Raw genomic sequence first — 11,571 nt, forward strand, 5'->3', positions numbered from 1 at the left:
TCCAAAAAGACTATGCAATATGTATTAATACTTCCCTAATAGTTCCAGCACACTTTGCCCAGCGCCACTCCATGCTTTTCTGCGATTCACTGTTCTGGGTATGACTGCTCTGAGGGTAGGCAATTCTGCTATTTCGCATCATCAGAAGTGAATAATCTAATCACACCAAATGCAGAGATGCTATCCTAGACGAGACCAACTTTAATTAAGCTACAACAAAACAATACATAATTCAGCAATGCTGTGTGGAGCTTCCTCTGTTACTGTGTACTTTGATTCATAGAGCTTGAACTTTTATTTTTCAGCACACAGCAGCAGTTCCCTCAGAGGTAGTGACTGACTGCAAAGTTGTAATTATTGAAGTCTGTCACAACTGGTTCTTGTGTGATGCTATGCCTAACCATGAACAAACCTTGGTTACAGTTTGTGATTTGGCTGGAATAAGACTAACCATGAGCCTGGGCTGGATGACATACTAAGCCCGACTATTGCTTAGCTCACTGGGAGCAGGATGCATGGTGGCTGAAATCTCCTTTCCAGAAATGTTCACTTTAGAGTTTGACTTAACATTGCCTGCAAGCCAACTCATAGGTTCTGCTAGTTCTAAGAAATAGAATATTTAAGGCAAGTGGGTATAGTAAATCTACCAAGCCCCTATCAGTGCTTTCCTATGCCATTCTTCCTCATGATGTATTTATGTCCAGTGCTGCAAACTGTAGTAGCAAGAGTATTTATACCTATATTTCTCAGCCTAAAGACTAACTTGCCTCATTTCACTTTTCTGAATAAAGAAAAGAAAAGAAGCAGTCAGGGCACAAAGTTTTTACCGTTTGAGAAATGAGTTTTAGGACAAAAGTTAAGTACTTACTCCTGTAAGATCCCCTCCAAGAGCCTCTCACACATTCACCTTTATTCCAACACAACACTTGTCAAAATTTCTGCAAGGAGTATTTAGTTTGCTAATCCCTAGTCAATTTCACCTTAACTGTTTTTCTAGCCTTAGTCGTTTGTCTAATTAGATGAATTTTGCAACAACATTGGAAAGTCACCACTAGACATTTGCTCTGTCTTTTGAGGTTTAAGATTACTGCTTGCATACATGGACAAGAATATTGAATCTCAAACACCATTGTGCACCTATTCCAGTGCAGCTGTGAACTTTCTTAAGTTGCGATACTTTTAAGAACTTGAAAACAGCAGTATATACGGTAATTACATTTTTAAAAGACATGTATGATTTTTAAAAAACAACAGCATCCCATAAGTTAGTTTCTTATCAAATGACCAGAAACAAATAGAAACATCTTGTTCTAGTTACAGAGTAGTATTTGATCTTAAAGGAAAAGAAGGCAAAGGGAGCAGGTAATACTTTTTAAAATGTGCCAAGGCTTAAAAACTTTATACCAATGCATTATTCAGCTAATACTCTATATGTAAAAATAAATCATGCAAAATATGTTTTGTTCAAGAAGTATAATTTAAGTTGTCTAGGCACACAACCAGATAAAGTGAGAGTATACCTATTCATATTTGCTTTTCAAACATGTTGCACAAATTTCCTCTATTGCTTTAGCGACAGTATTACTGGATGTTTTAAAAAAATCTGTTTTGCTATAAAATGGTCAAAAGGCTATGTATAAACTTTCTTCTACTCATATCGCAAGCTTATTGTGGTTCTTATTAAACAAATAATTATTTTTTGCACCAGTTTTAAGTTTTCTGTGCTTTCATGGGGGGGGGGGAGAGAGAAGAGGAAGAGAAATCAAACCTTTCCTTATCCTTAATAATTATTACCTTGCAATTTGTCCGAATTCCCTATAGTAATACTGCCAGAACGCCAGTATTTACCAGCTTACCAAGACCAGAATTACTTGCCTTCCATGATGATATCTGACATGTTCAGTTATTGGAATTATGTTCAAGATACCTTCATCATGCAAGACATTTAAACACAAAATATTTAAAGAAAACTTGAATAGTACAATACAGTGCTTGTGTAAGCAATTCATAATAAGGCTTTTATAAAGTGGCAAACTCAGTCCACCACGATAAGATTATATAAGTTTTAGCAATTTCCCTCAAACACTGTAATCCCTTTAGTTACCTCCTGTAACAACAGTTTTAGTGTTCATGAAAAATAAGTCTGTTTTTTGATATAGGATCCACACTGCAGAACTAGCATTTCTCACACACCAGAAGACACTCTTACTGGAAGCTGCCAAGATCTTTTGAACATAACTAATTATCTTGCTCAGTTCAAATACTCTCAAATTATATCAGTGCCATTTCCCCCCAATGTTTATGGCACTGCTGGAAGTAAAAGGGTTCAGCATCATCATTGGCACTGTTGTGGAGTGACAGATTCAGAAATCCAGCAGATGTCATCAGCACATTTGAATAGCAGCATCTTGGCTTCCTTGGGTATCATCTGACACTATTTCGTTTTACTACAATTGTCCCTGCTACAATATCATAGGCTGTTCGGTTATGCTGAAAGAACAGCAAGGTAATGAATGCAGGAAAAAAGGAGGCAATAGAAAAATTCTTGATCAAAGCTCGTATTGTAGATCTGGTAGGAAAAGAAAATATACAGTGTAACTGCAGTTTGTTCTGTGAACTGGAATAATTTTGACAGTGTTATACAACTGCTATAGCACTGCCATACAAAATAATCACTCTCAGAATACCCCCCCATTTCCAAGAACCAATACATGTTTGCTTTCATTAAGACAGTTTTTCCATTGTTGCTTTCAGAATCAAGAATAATATTCCCAGTTCTAAGTATCCACTCTTAACATATCCATGCTATAGCCTATTTGCCCCTTTCACAGCTGGTTTACTGCTACACAACTCAAATTTTATGTTTTATTAACACAACTTTACCATTCATTAAACATACAAACCACTTCTTCAGGAAAAACAACTAGGGATCATTAGGAAAGGAATCAATATCACAATGCCTTAATACAAAGGCAAACATAGTTGTACCATAGAATACCCTGTAAAGTTCTGATTGCTATACCTCAAAAAGGATAAAATTCAGGACAGTAAGGTCTTAATCCAACTCACATTTATGCCGGGCTGAGGGGAGCTGGATGTGGTGGATCTCCAGCTGAGCTGGCTAGGTGCCGGCTCAGCCAGGCTACGCAGGTGTAAGTCCCTCAAGCTGGGGCTCAGCCAGCTCAGCCAAGACTGGAGTAAGTGAAGCCAGCGATATGTCCTGAAAAAGGGTGCGTTGGGGGTGTGCCGGGGAGGGGCTGTGGTGAGGGGACTTAGACCACATCTAACCCATGTTCAGAGCACTCCTGCAGGTCCCAATTCAGGCAAAAGTTACACTGGGAAAAAGGTCAGTCTAAGAAAATAAATACAATATAAGCCAATGGAGAGGGTTTACTCCCCAGTAAGGGTGTTTAGGAAAGCAGGCTTTACTTTCTGGTCCCTGTGTGAAGCTCAACCCAAAGGCTCCTGAACAGCAGTTGGATGCAGCAGAACTTTACGCCGGCTTCTCTTCCGCTGGGTTCCCTGAGTTAGATTGCTTTCTAATTCAGAGAGTTAGAAATAGCCTAACTTTCTTCCTCAGAAAGTATGCTCCTCACTCCCCTCAAGACAATGAGTGAGTTATCTAGTTAAATGTTAGTCTTATTAGTTCAACAATGAAGTAAGGTCTGCCTATTGCTGTGTGTTTTTAAAAAACATCTTAATGGTGCTTATTATTTTCACTGCCAGTTTTTTTTTTTACTGTAGGCTTATTTTGTTTAAAAATCCCATTGTTTTATTGTTGTTATTGTACCAAGTTTAATTAGGTTGCATGCTACCTTGAAAATTAAGGTGAAAAGGTAGGTAAAAATACTTCAAATAAAATTAATCACAAGGCCCTATTCACTTAAGGAAAAAAATAACAATTTACTCAATATTACTAGAAAAACATGGATGAACTATTATTTGTACTGGCATAACAATGATATAAAAAAAGTTAACTTACGTTGTCATGCTCACATTAGAGGATGGAATCACTAACACACGACTTGGTGCAATAAGTACAGATGTATCACATGTCACAACTCGAAGGCCAAGCAGAAATTTCCCAGGGGTTGCTCCACCAGCTCCCCAAATACAAATAATCTGAAAGAAAATACCATGTTAAGTTTTGTCACCAGCAAACATGAATCAACTTGTGCAATACTCCAATGTCAAACACTTCAAAAATGATCTTAATGCAACTAGAAGAGTTTTACAACATCTGGTGTAATCAGAGACATCACTGGAGTGGGAGGGATAACCTGCTCCCTGTCATGGGTGACTCAGTGACCTCAGACACCAAGAGTGAAGCTTACTTTCCATGGGATTCTGCTTTTTGGTCACACTAGAATCTAATATAAACTGGGATTCCTTTTATATATAGACAACATATCTGATATCAATGACTTTTCTAAAAGCTCTCAGTATCCCTCTCAGTTTAAGTTAACTAAAAATTAAGGCATATATTCTCATTACTTAGTTAAATGTTTAAGGAAAATCATCTCTAGAGGCAATCCTACTGAATGTGTAGTTAAGCTTCAATACCTCATAGAAACAGACTAGCAATCTGTAGACAAGAGCCACTATCATCATTTTCTGTAAATCTTCCATGGAAGTGTCTTCATCTATTTCCTCTATGATGTAATGCATGGCAAACTTGGAAATATCCCTGTAGCAAAAAATCATTTCATTAAGTACAAACACTCTGCGAACTTCTACAGTATGAACACCTCTATTCCATGAACACATTCCTGTCAAAAATGACATATTCACCTGATGGGAATTTTAACTGCATAGAATTCAGTAGTGAATAGCGAATGAATAGTGAGTACCACAACAAGCTGTGTCTAGATTTCAACCAGTCCCAACTTTATTTATATTACACAAACTAGATACTACTTACTCTTGCAATAGTTTAAACTCAAGCAGGAAATATTTCTTATTGCTTATTTCACATTTAGGAAGTTCCTCCCTTTCATTTAAAAGCACAATTCTACATCTACAAAATTGTGAGAGTTGGTATACTGTAGGAAGGCCTCAAGATTAATTTTGCCTCTGTCATGAACTTACAGTGTAGACTTAGGGAAGCTAAACACTCTCAGCCCCATACCAGCAATTTGTGGATAAAAATATTCAACCACCTCATGAGGCTGTTGTAAGTTTTATAATATGGTAGTGTATGCAGAGTGTTTTGAATACTTGAAAGTGCATGCAAATGCTATTTTAAATCAATTATTGTGAGGTAAGCAAACCCCATCTGAAACATCTAAACATTTTGTATCAACCAATACAGTGCTGAATGATTATAAGAATACACTGTGAAATATGCACTAGCTGGTAAACTAACAAGCATTTCATAATTTAAGAAGGAATGTCAACATAGTTTTCCAATAAACTGCTCTATATAGAAACAATATTCATTATTAAGTCAGTGGTCACCTATACTCAAGAACTGTTGTGCTCCAGTACACAATTACTGTAGGCTGCTCAGATGTATGTGTCTAGTTTTCCACAAAGAAAGAACTGGAAAGACTAGTAATGGGTTAAAACACTGAACAGTAGTCCAAGGACAAAGGCTCCAGCTGGCATGGAACTGCACCTCTATAAATCCTTGAAAGTGAAACTGTTTGAGTGTGGGGGTGTTTGAATGCTAGGAAAGCTAGAGAGAGAATTCATGTCTGTTTCAATCCTGTCAGTAAAGACTCTTAAACTTATAACTATCTGCGTGTGTGTGGCTATCTTCTACTGGGACTGGGTTGCCTGGCACGCCTGGGCATACACTACTAATACACCACTGCAACAATTACTTCATCAGGTGCTGCATTTGCTTAGCCTCAAAGTATGACTCAAGTATTGCAGCAACTCCAGAGCTGCAAGCAAACACACAATTGAAGAATAGGATGCCACTGAGTATGTGTAGAGTCCCTTTATTTATTTATGCTTCTACAAAGTAGAATGTCCCGCAATAGGAAAAAAACCCAGTCCTATACTTAGAAACCTAGCATGACAGGGAGACTAGGCTAGAATCCTTCTCTTTAATGTCTACTTTTTGTAGGTTTAGGAATTATTTTGGTATGGAAGAACATTCAGTCCTTGAGCTGCCACCAGCAGTATAGCCCTGATGGAGGTTTTGCTAATTCACTAAGAACTAGGGGTACTGTTAAGAAGCTGAGCCACAGTTATAACAATTGCTACATTATGTATTATATAACTTACTTTATTCCACTGAGGTGCATAACACTCAAAACTATGGTTGCCTTGATAAAGAAAAGAATGAAGAAATCCACCATCTCTGCTATAAACCTGTGAGCCAAGGATGGGATAATATATTCACGACCTGTTTTTAAAGAAAAGAGTATTCAGTACTATAATATATTTTAATGAAAAATGAACAGATTGGGAAAAAATGTACAATATGCACAGGCTGGGCTTATTATTAGTTATTTCACTTTATATACTTTTTTCCAACCATCTGCAACTGATACAGTTGTCAGTATAGTGCTAAACAAGTCAGTAACACTACTGGAAACCCCTTCCAGATGAATGGAAATTTACCAGTACAGTAGGGCCCCATTCATAGGCAGGTTAGGTTCCAGACCCCCGCTGAAAAGCAAAAATCGCCGAAAAGCAAATCAGCTGTAGCGTGGGGGTCTGGAACCTAACCCACTGATTGGGTCGGTGGAGGAGAAAATCAGCTGTAGCGCGCTCCAGCTGATCTTCTCCTCCTCCAGCGCAATCAGCTTGAGCACAGGAGTCTGATCGCACCAGAAGAGATCAGCTGTAGCGTGCTACAACTGATCTTCCCCTCCTGCAGTGTGATCAGCTGCAGCGTGGGAGTCTGATCACCCTGAGGAGATCAGCTGGAGCGCGCTCCAGCTGATCTTCCTCTCCTGCAGCGTGATCAGCTCAAGCATGGGAGTCTGATTGCGCCAGAAGAGGAGGAGATCACCTGTAGCACGCTACAGCTTATCTTCCCCTCCTCAGGCGAGATCAGCTGGAGTGCAGGGAGCTCCAGCCCCCTCCCTCCAGCTGATCGCCATGCTTGTGCCGTATTAGTGGAACGCTGAAAAGTGGGGTGCCGAGAAGCAGGGCCCTACTGTACTGTACATGGTATTCTCTATGTGAACCAACGATTGCTGCAAGAAGAGAACAAAGTACAGAGGGACTCCACAAAGGATTATATATAACCATCTTCCCTTGTGCCATGCTATCTTGGCACAAGGTTTGCTGCAATATTACCTGGGCTATTTTTTTTAATAATGTTTTTATTCGTTTATTACCTGGTTTATTACTATTCACAGAGAACCAAGGCCTGGCCTTGAAGCATCTAGGGTTGGTATGGGCAGAAAGTAGAACTGGGATCTACTTGCAGATCTCTGTATGATTTGCAATAGATTGGTATAGATTTCTGATTACTTATGTGGAATCTAATGTACTAATCAAGTTCTTGTGTTTAAGAATTACAATATTAATGAATTATTTTTTACAATCCTCCTTTCCATTTCATTGTTAATTGATTATATTTTTCTCTTAATGAACTCTATTATACCTATTTAAATATGTTATGCAAATATATTCTAATGAATATGCTTTATCTAAATAGTATATTTTTCCAAGCTAAGTTAGAGAATTAATTTAATTCTCAATAGAACAAGAGCAAGTAAATTAAATTTGCAAGTAAATTTTTTTTTTGCCATGGCTAGCCTTGTACTAATAACTTCTCTCTCAGGACAATCAGAGGCATTCTAAGTTTCTTTACTCCTTTCTGGCCAAGATACATTTATTACTTTTAGTGTTGCCAGATTTTGTGCTGCAGTGAGTAAAACTCGCCAGGAACTGACCCTAGCCATCTTGTAACCTTTTTTTCCCCGTCTTGGAACTTTATAATCTTACGTCTTAGCAATCTTATCTTACAATATCACATTTTAACAATTTTATCTTGTATTTTCTTAGCCCATTTTATTGCATTTTATTCTTCTGTATATTAGGATAATCTCCTCTTATGAGAGTTTTATGTCTCTATTTTATGCTGGTCATTGACTGTAACAATAAAGATTTGTATTTGTTTATGCTTTATGTAAATAGTATATTTTTCCTAGCTAAGTTAGAGAATTTAAGTAATCTAATTCTCAATAGTACTTTCCTCTTCTCCCAGACATTTTAGCATGTGTTTTTAAATTGTTTTTTAAAAATGTGTTTTTAAATTTGTATATTTGTTTTAAATATTTTTAATTGTTGTAAACTGCCCAGACAGCTTTGGCTATGGGGCGGTATACAAATGTAACAACAACAACAGCAAATAAATTAAATTTGCAAGTAAAAATATTTTTCTGCCATGACTAGCCTTGTACTAATAACATCTCTCTCAGCCTCAAGTTTTCCTTGCCTATAAAATACACTGATTACTTGGCTGCTTTTATTGTAATCTTCATGTAGCTCTGCTAGCCAGTTTGAGAATTGTGTGATAAATCCTTAATATGCAGCAACTCAGATGTAGATTTTTATGTACAAGTGATCCCAGTGCATACTCATGGAGAGCAGTAGATAATTGTCTTTGCCTTCTGACCCCCATCATTTTGCATCTGATTCTGCATCCCCAACTATTATTTTGCACCTAGTCGTGATGCGTGTTTTAGAGGGCACCAGAGGGGGAAGAACAAATGAAGAAGATCTACAGATTAGACGAAGGGTCCATCAGAATCCAGTTTTCAACAGTGGTCTATATATTTCTATTTAGGTTTTATTGTTATAAATCAGCTGCGGGCCTGGATAGCCCAAAGGGCAGATTAGAAATTTAAAGTAAGAATGAAAATACAGGAACTCAATTTGTAGAATTCAACTGTGTTTAATTCTAAATGTTCTTTCCACCCTAAAAACCAGCACCACATTAATTCTTCCCAGTCTGGAGAAGGTTCTTTTTCTTCCGAATTCTAAGAGTATCTCTTCTTAAAATTGGTAACCTGCTTTTTACACCTGACTTGGTAGGGGCCTTTTTTACTATAAATTCCATTCTTTCTACTCTGAAAATGCGCATGAAGATCAATTATTGAAAATGATATGTCAAGAATTTATATTCTGCATTTATTTTCAGGGAAGGGCTTGACATTCTGCATTCAATGCACGTTGGGGTTTTTTTTGCAGAAATTAGAAATGTTTCAATATCATACTGTGAACGGCACTTCTGACTGATATTGTGGGTTTTCCAGAGGCACTAGCAATTGTTGGAAACAGAAACAGGATGCTGGACTAGATAAACCTTGATCTGGTCAAGAAGCCTTTTATTTGTCTTTCCATCCAAGCTTGCTCTCTCTGCTTCCACTGCATCCTCAGTGAACTTCCCAGCAGGGCTTTTTGAGTGGTAACTGTGTTGGTTGGGCAATGGCACAAACAAGGGACCCCTTATGTAATTCCCTCCCGGCTGAGATTTGGTTGCCTCCTCCCCACGTTGCCAATGTTAAGGCATCAACTAAAAGCATCCTTCTTTTGCCACGGTTTTGCCACCTTTGGGAGAAAGAGTAGGGTAGAAATTTAATAATCAATATATTTAGGTTCTATTTTAACAGTTTATTATCCACTGCATTGTATTCTAAAAGTTGTCATTGTTCTGTTGAGAATTTTACATTACTGCTTTATGAAATGGGTATTGTAGTTTAAGATTGTTGTTAGCCACCCTAGGCTCCAGCAGGAGGAAGGCCAAGTAGAGGACCAACAAACCTCATTGCCTGCGTTTCCTTCCCTCTACACACATAATGTGACTACAACACTTCATACCATTCGTGTTTAGGAAAGCTTAAGCCACAGTAGATTTGGTCGTTTTTAAGGTGCCACAACATTTACCAAAACGTTACCCAGGCCGCTGTGTGCAAGCCCCCTCCCCCCGTAGCCAACCCGCCCTCCCAGCACCCCTTGCTGATACGCCCCACCCAGCACCCCTTCTACCCAGCACCCAATCCCCTACGCATCACCATGGTAACCCGACCCGCAGCCCTTACCCCTAACCCATGGCGGCTACTTCAGCTCTAATGGCACTCCCAGGAGCTCCGTGGGCTGTGAATAGTTCCTCACCTGCCGGCCGGCCGGGTTCCCGCAGGGAGCTGCCAGGGGTGGCGGTGGTAGGGGCGGCGGCAGCCCGTTGGGTCAGGGGCGCATGCCTGCCTGTCGGCGGTTGCCAAGTCGGGACCGCGCGAGCGGGGGTGCCCGCAGGAGCTGAAGGAGTCGCGAGGAGGTAGTAGAAGGGGCTGTAGTAATAAGCGCCAGGGGGCGGGGTGGCCGCAGAGGCAGCCGCCGTCGCGGCTCCGGCCATGAGCGAGGCCAGGCCGCTCTGCCAACTCAGGTAGCCGCAGTACGAGTCCCAAAGCCATTGATGCACGCGCCGCGAGTACTCTCCTGCACTTAGTGACTCAGAGGTGGAGGCGGCATCTCTTTCCTCAGGGCCGCCACCGCCGCCTGGGACCTCCGTGGGCTCTGCCATGGGCCCGGCCCGAAGCCGCCTTCTCCGCTGTGCCTGTCACTGCCTGCGCTCCGCACTGCGCAGCTGCAGGACCATCCTGCTCCCCGCCTGCGTACTGTCTTTATCTATCTCTCTGGTTGACACAAGACAGGCCGAACACAACTCTTGCTGCTGCGTAACTTCAACGTCACTGGCGGCGGCCGCGGCAGGGGCGGAGGTAGGAGAGATGAAAGAGGCCAGGCCACAGGAATGGACCGGAGACTACCACTCTGTGACTCTTGACCTGCCCCTCCCCCGTTCTGTGTCAGATGGTCTCGCCCTGCACGGTCCCGCTGCGCCGCTCAATACTTCTTAGATCATGCCCCGCCCGCAATAAAGGAGGGAAAAAAGAAGCAGCTGACCCGAGATCAGTAAGGAAAGAACTAGGGAGATAGGCGTGTCTCCGCTGTGGACCAACCGAATTCCTCGCACTGGAGTACGATTCTTCTTCTTCTAACCCTTATAGTTACGTCATATTCCGTTGCAAGTAGAGATCAGAAGGTCCCAAGCTGCAGAGGCACCTGTTGGACAAACAGTGCATAATAGTACATAGCATCCTTGGCTCGTGAGTTTTGACCAAGCACGCTTTAAAGCATATTCTCTTTTTAACTCCGAGAAAGCCTCTAGAAGAGGTCTCTAAAGATCTTCAGAGTAAGCAGCAACCAGTACAGCATATGTTCCTATGAATCCTTAGTTACGTTTTTAAGACTCTCTTTTGTTACTCCTATCTGAAACTAACCAGTATCCTCCATTGGAGCCAACCTGTCCCTAGCGATCTAAAACTGTTGTTGTTGTTATGTGCCTTCAAGTCGATTACGACTTATGGCGACCCTATGAATCAGTGACCTCCAAGAGCATCCGTCATGAACCACCCTGTTCAGATCTTGTAAGTTCAGGTCTGTGGCTTCCTTTATGGAATCAATCCATCTCTTGTTTGGCCTTCCTCTTTTTCTATTTCCTTCTGTTTTTCCAAGCATTATTATCTTTTCTAATGAATCATGTCTTCTCATTATGTCTCCAAAGTATGATAACCTCCGTTTCATCATTTTAGCTTCTAGTGATAG

General features: G+C 40.5%; 1 protein-coding gene across 1 annotated transcript; it reads right to left on the reverse strand.

The window, feature by feature from the left end:
* Positions 1-807: 807 nt before the first annotated feature.
* On the reverse strand, positions 808-10,893 carry FAM8A1 (family with sequence similarity 8 member A1). Its single transcript, XM_061592219.1, has 5 exons — positions 10,084-10,893; positions 6,235-6,355; positions 4,564-4,687; positions 3,983-4,122; positions 808-2,569 (listed from the first exon to the last, which is right to left on the reverse strand). The coding sequence occupies exons 1-5, from the start codon at positions 10,487-10,489 to the stop codon at positions 2,425-2,427; spliced, it is 936 nt and encodes a 311-aa protein (XP_061448203.1). The 5' UTR covers positions 10,490-10,893; the 3' UTR covers positions 808-2,424.
* Between the last annotated feature and the right edge of the window lie 678 nt (positions 10,894-11,571).

This window comes from Rhineura floridana, chromosome 1 (genome assembly GCF_030035675.1).
Source record: "Rhineura floridana isolate rRhiFlo1 chromosome 1, rRhiFlo1.hap2, whole genome shotgun sequence".
Classification (NCBI taxonomy): Eukaryota; Metazoa; Chordata; class Lepidosauria; order Squamata; family Rhineuridae; genus Rhineura; species Rhineura floridana.

Excerpts from the sequence above, each read along its gene's own strand:
- FAM8A1 (XM_061592219.1), bottom strand. The coding sequence starts at position 10,489 with ATGGCAGAGCCCACGGAGGTCCCAGGCGGCGGTGGCGGCCCTGAGGAA. Across the intron at positions 4,123-4,563 it reads TGCTAGTCTGTTTCTATGAG|ATTATTTGTATTTGGGGAGC; the intron begins GTATTGAAGCTT and ends ATTTTCTTTCAG. Across the intron at positions 2,570-3,982 it reads TCTAATGTGAGCATGACAAC|ATCTACAATACGAGCTTTGA; the intron begins GTAAGTTAACTT and ends TTTTCCTACCAG.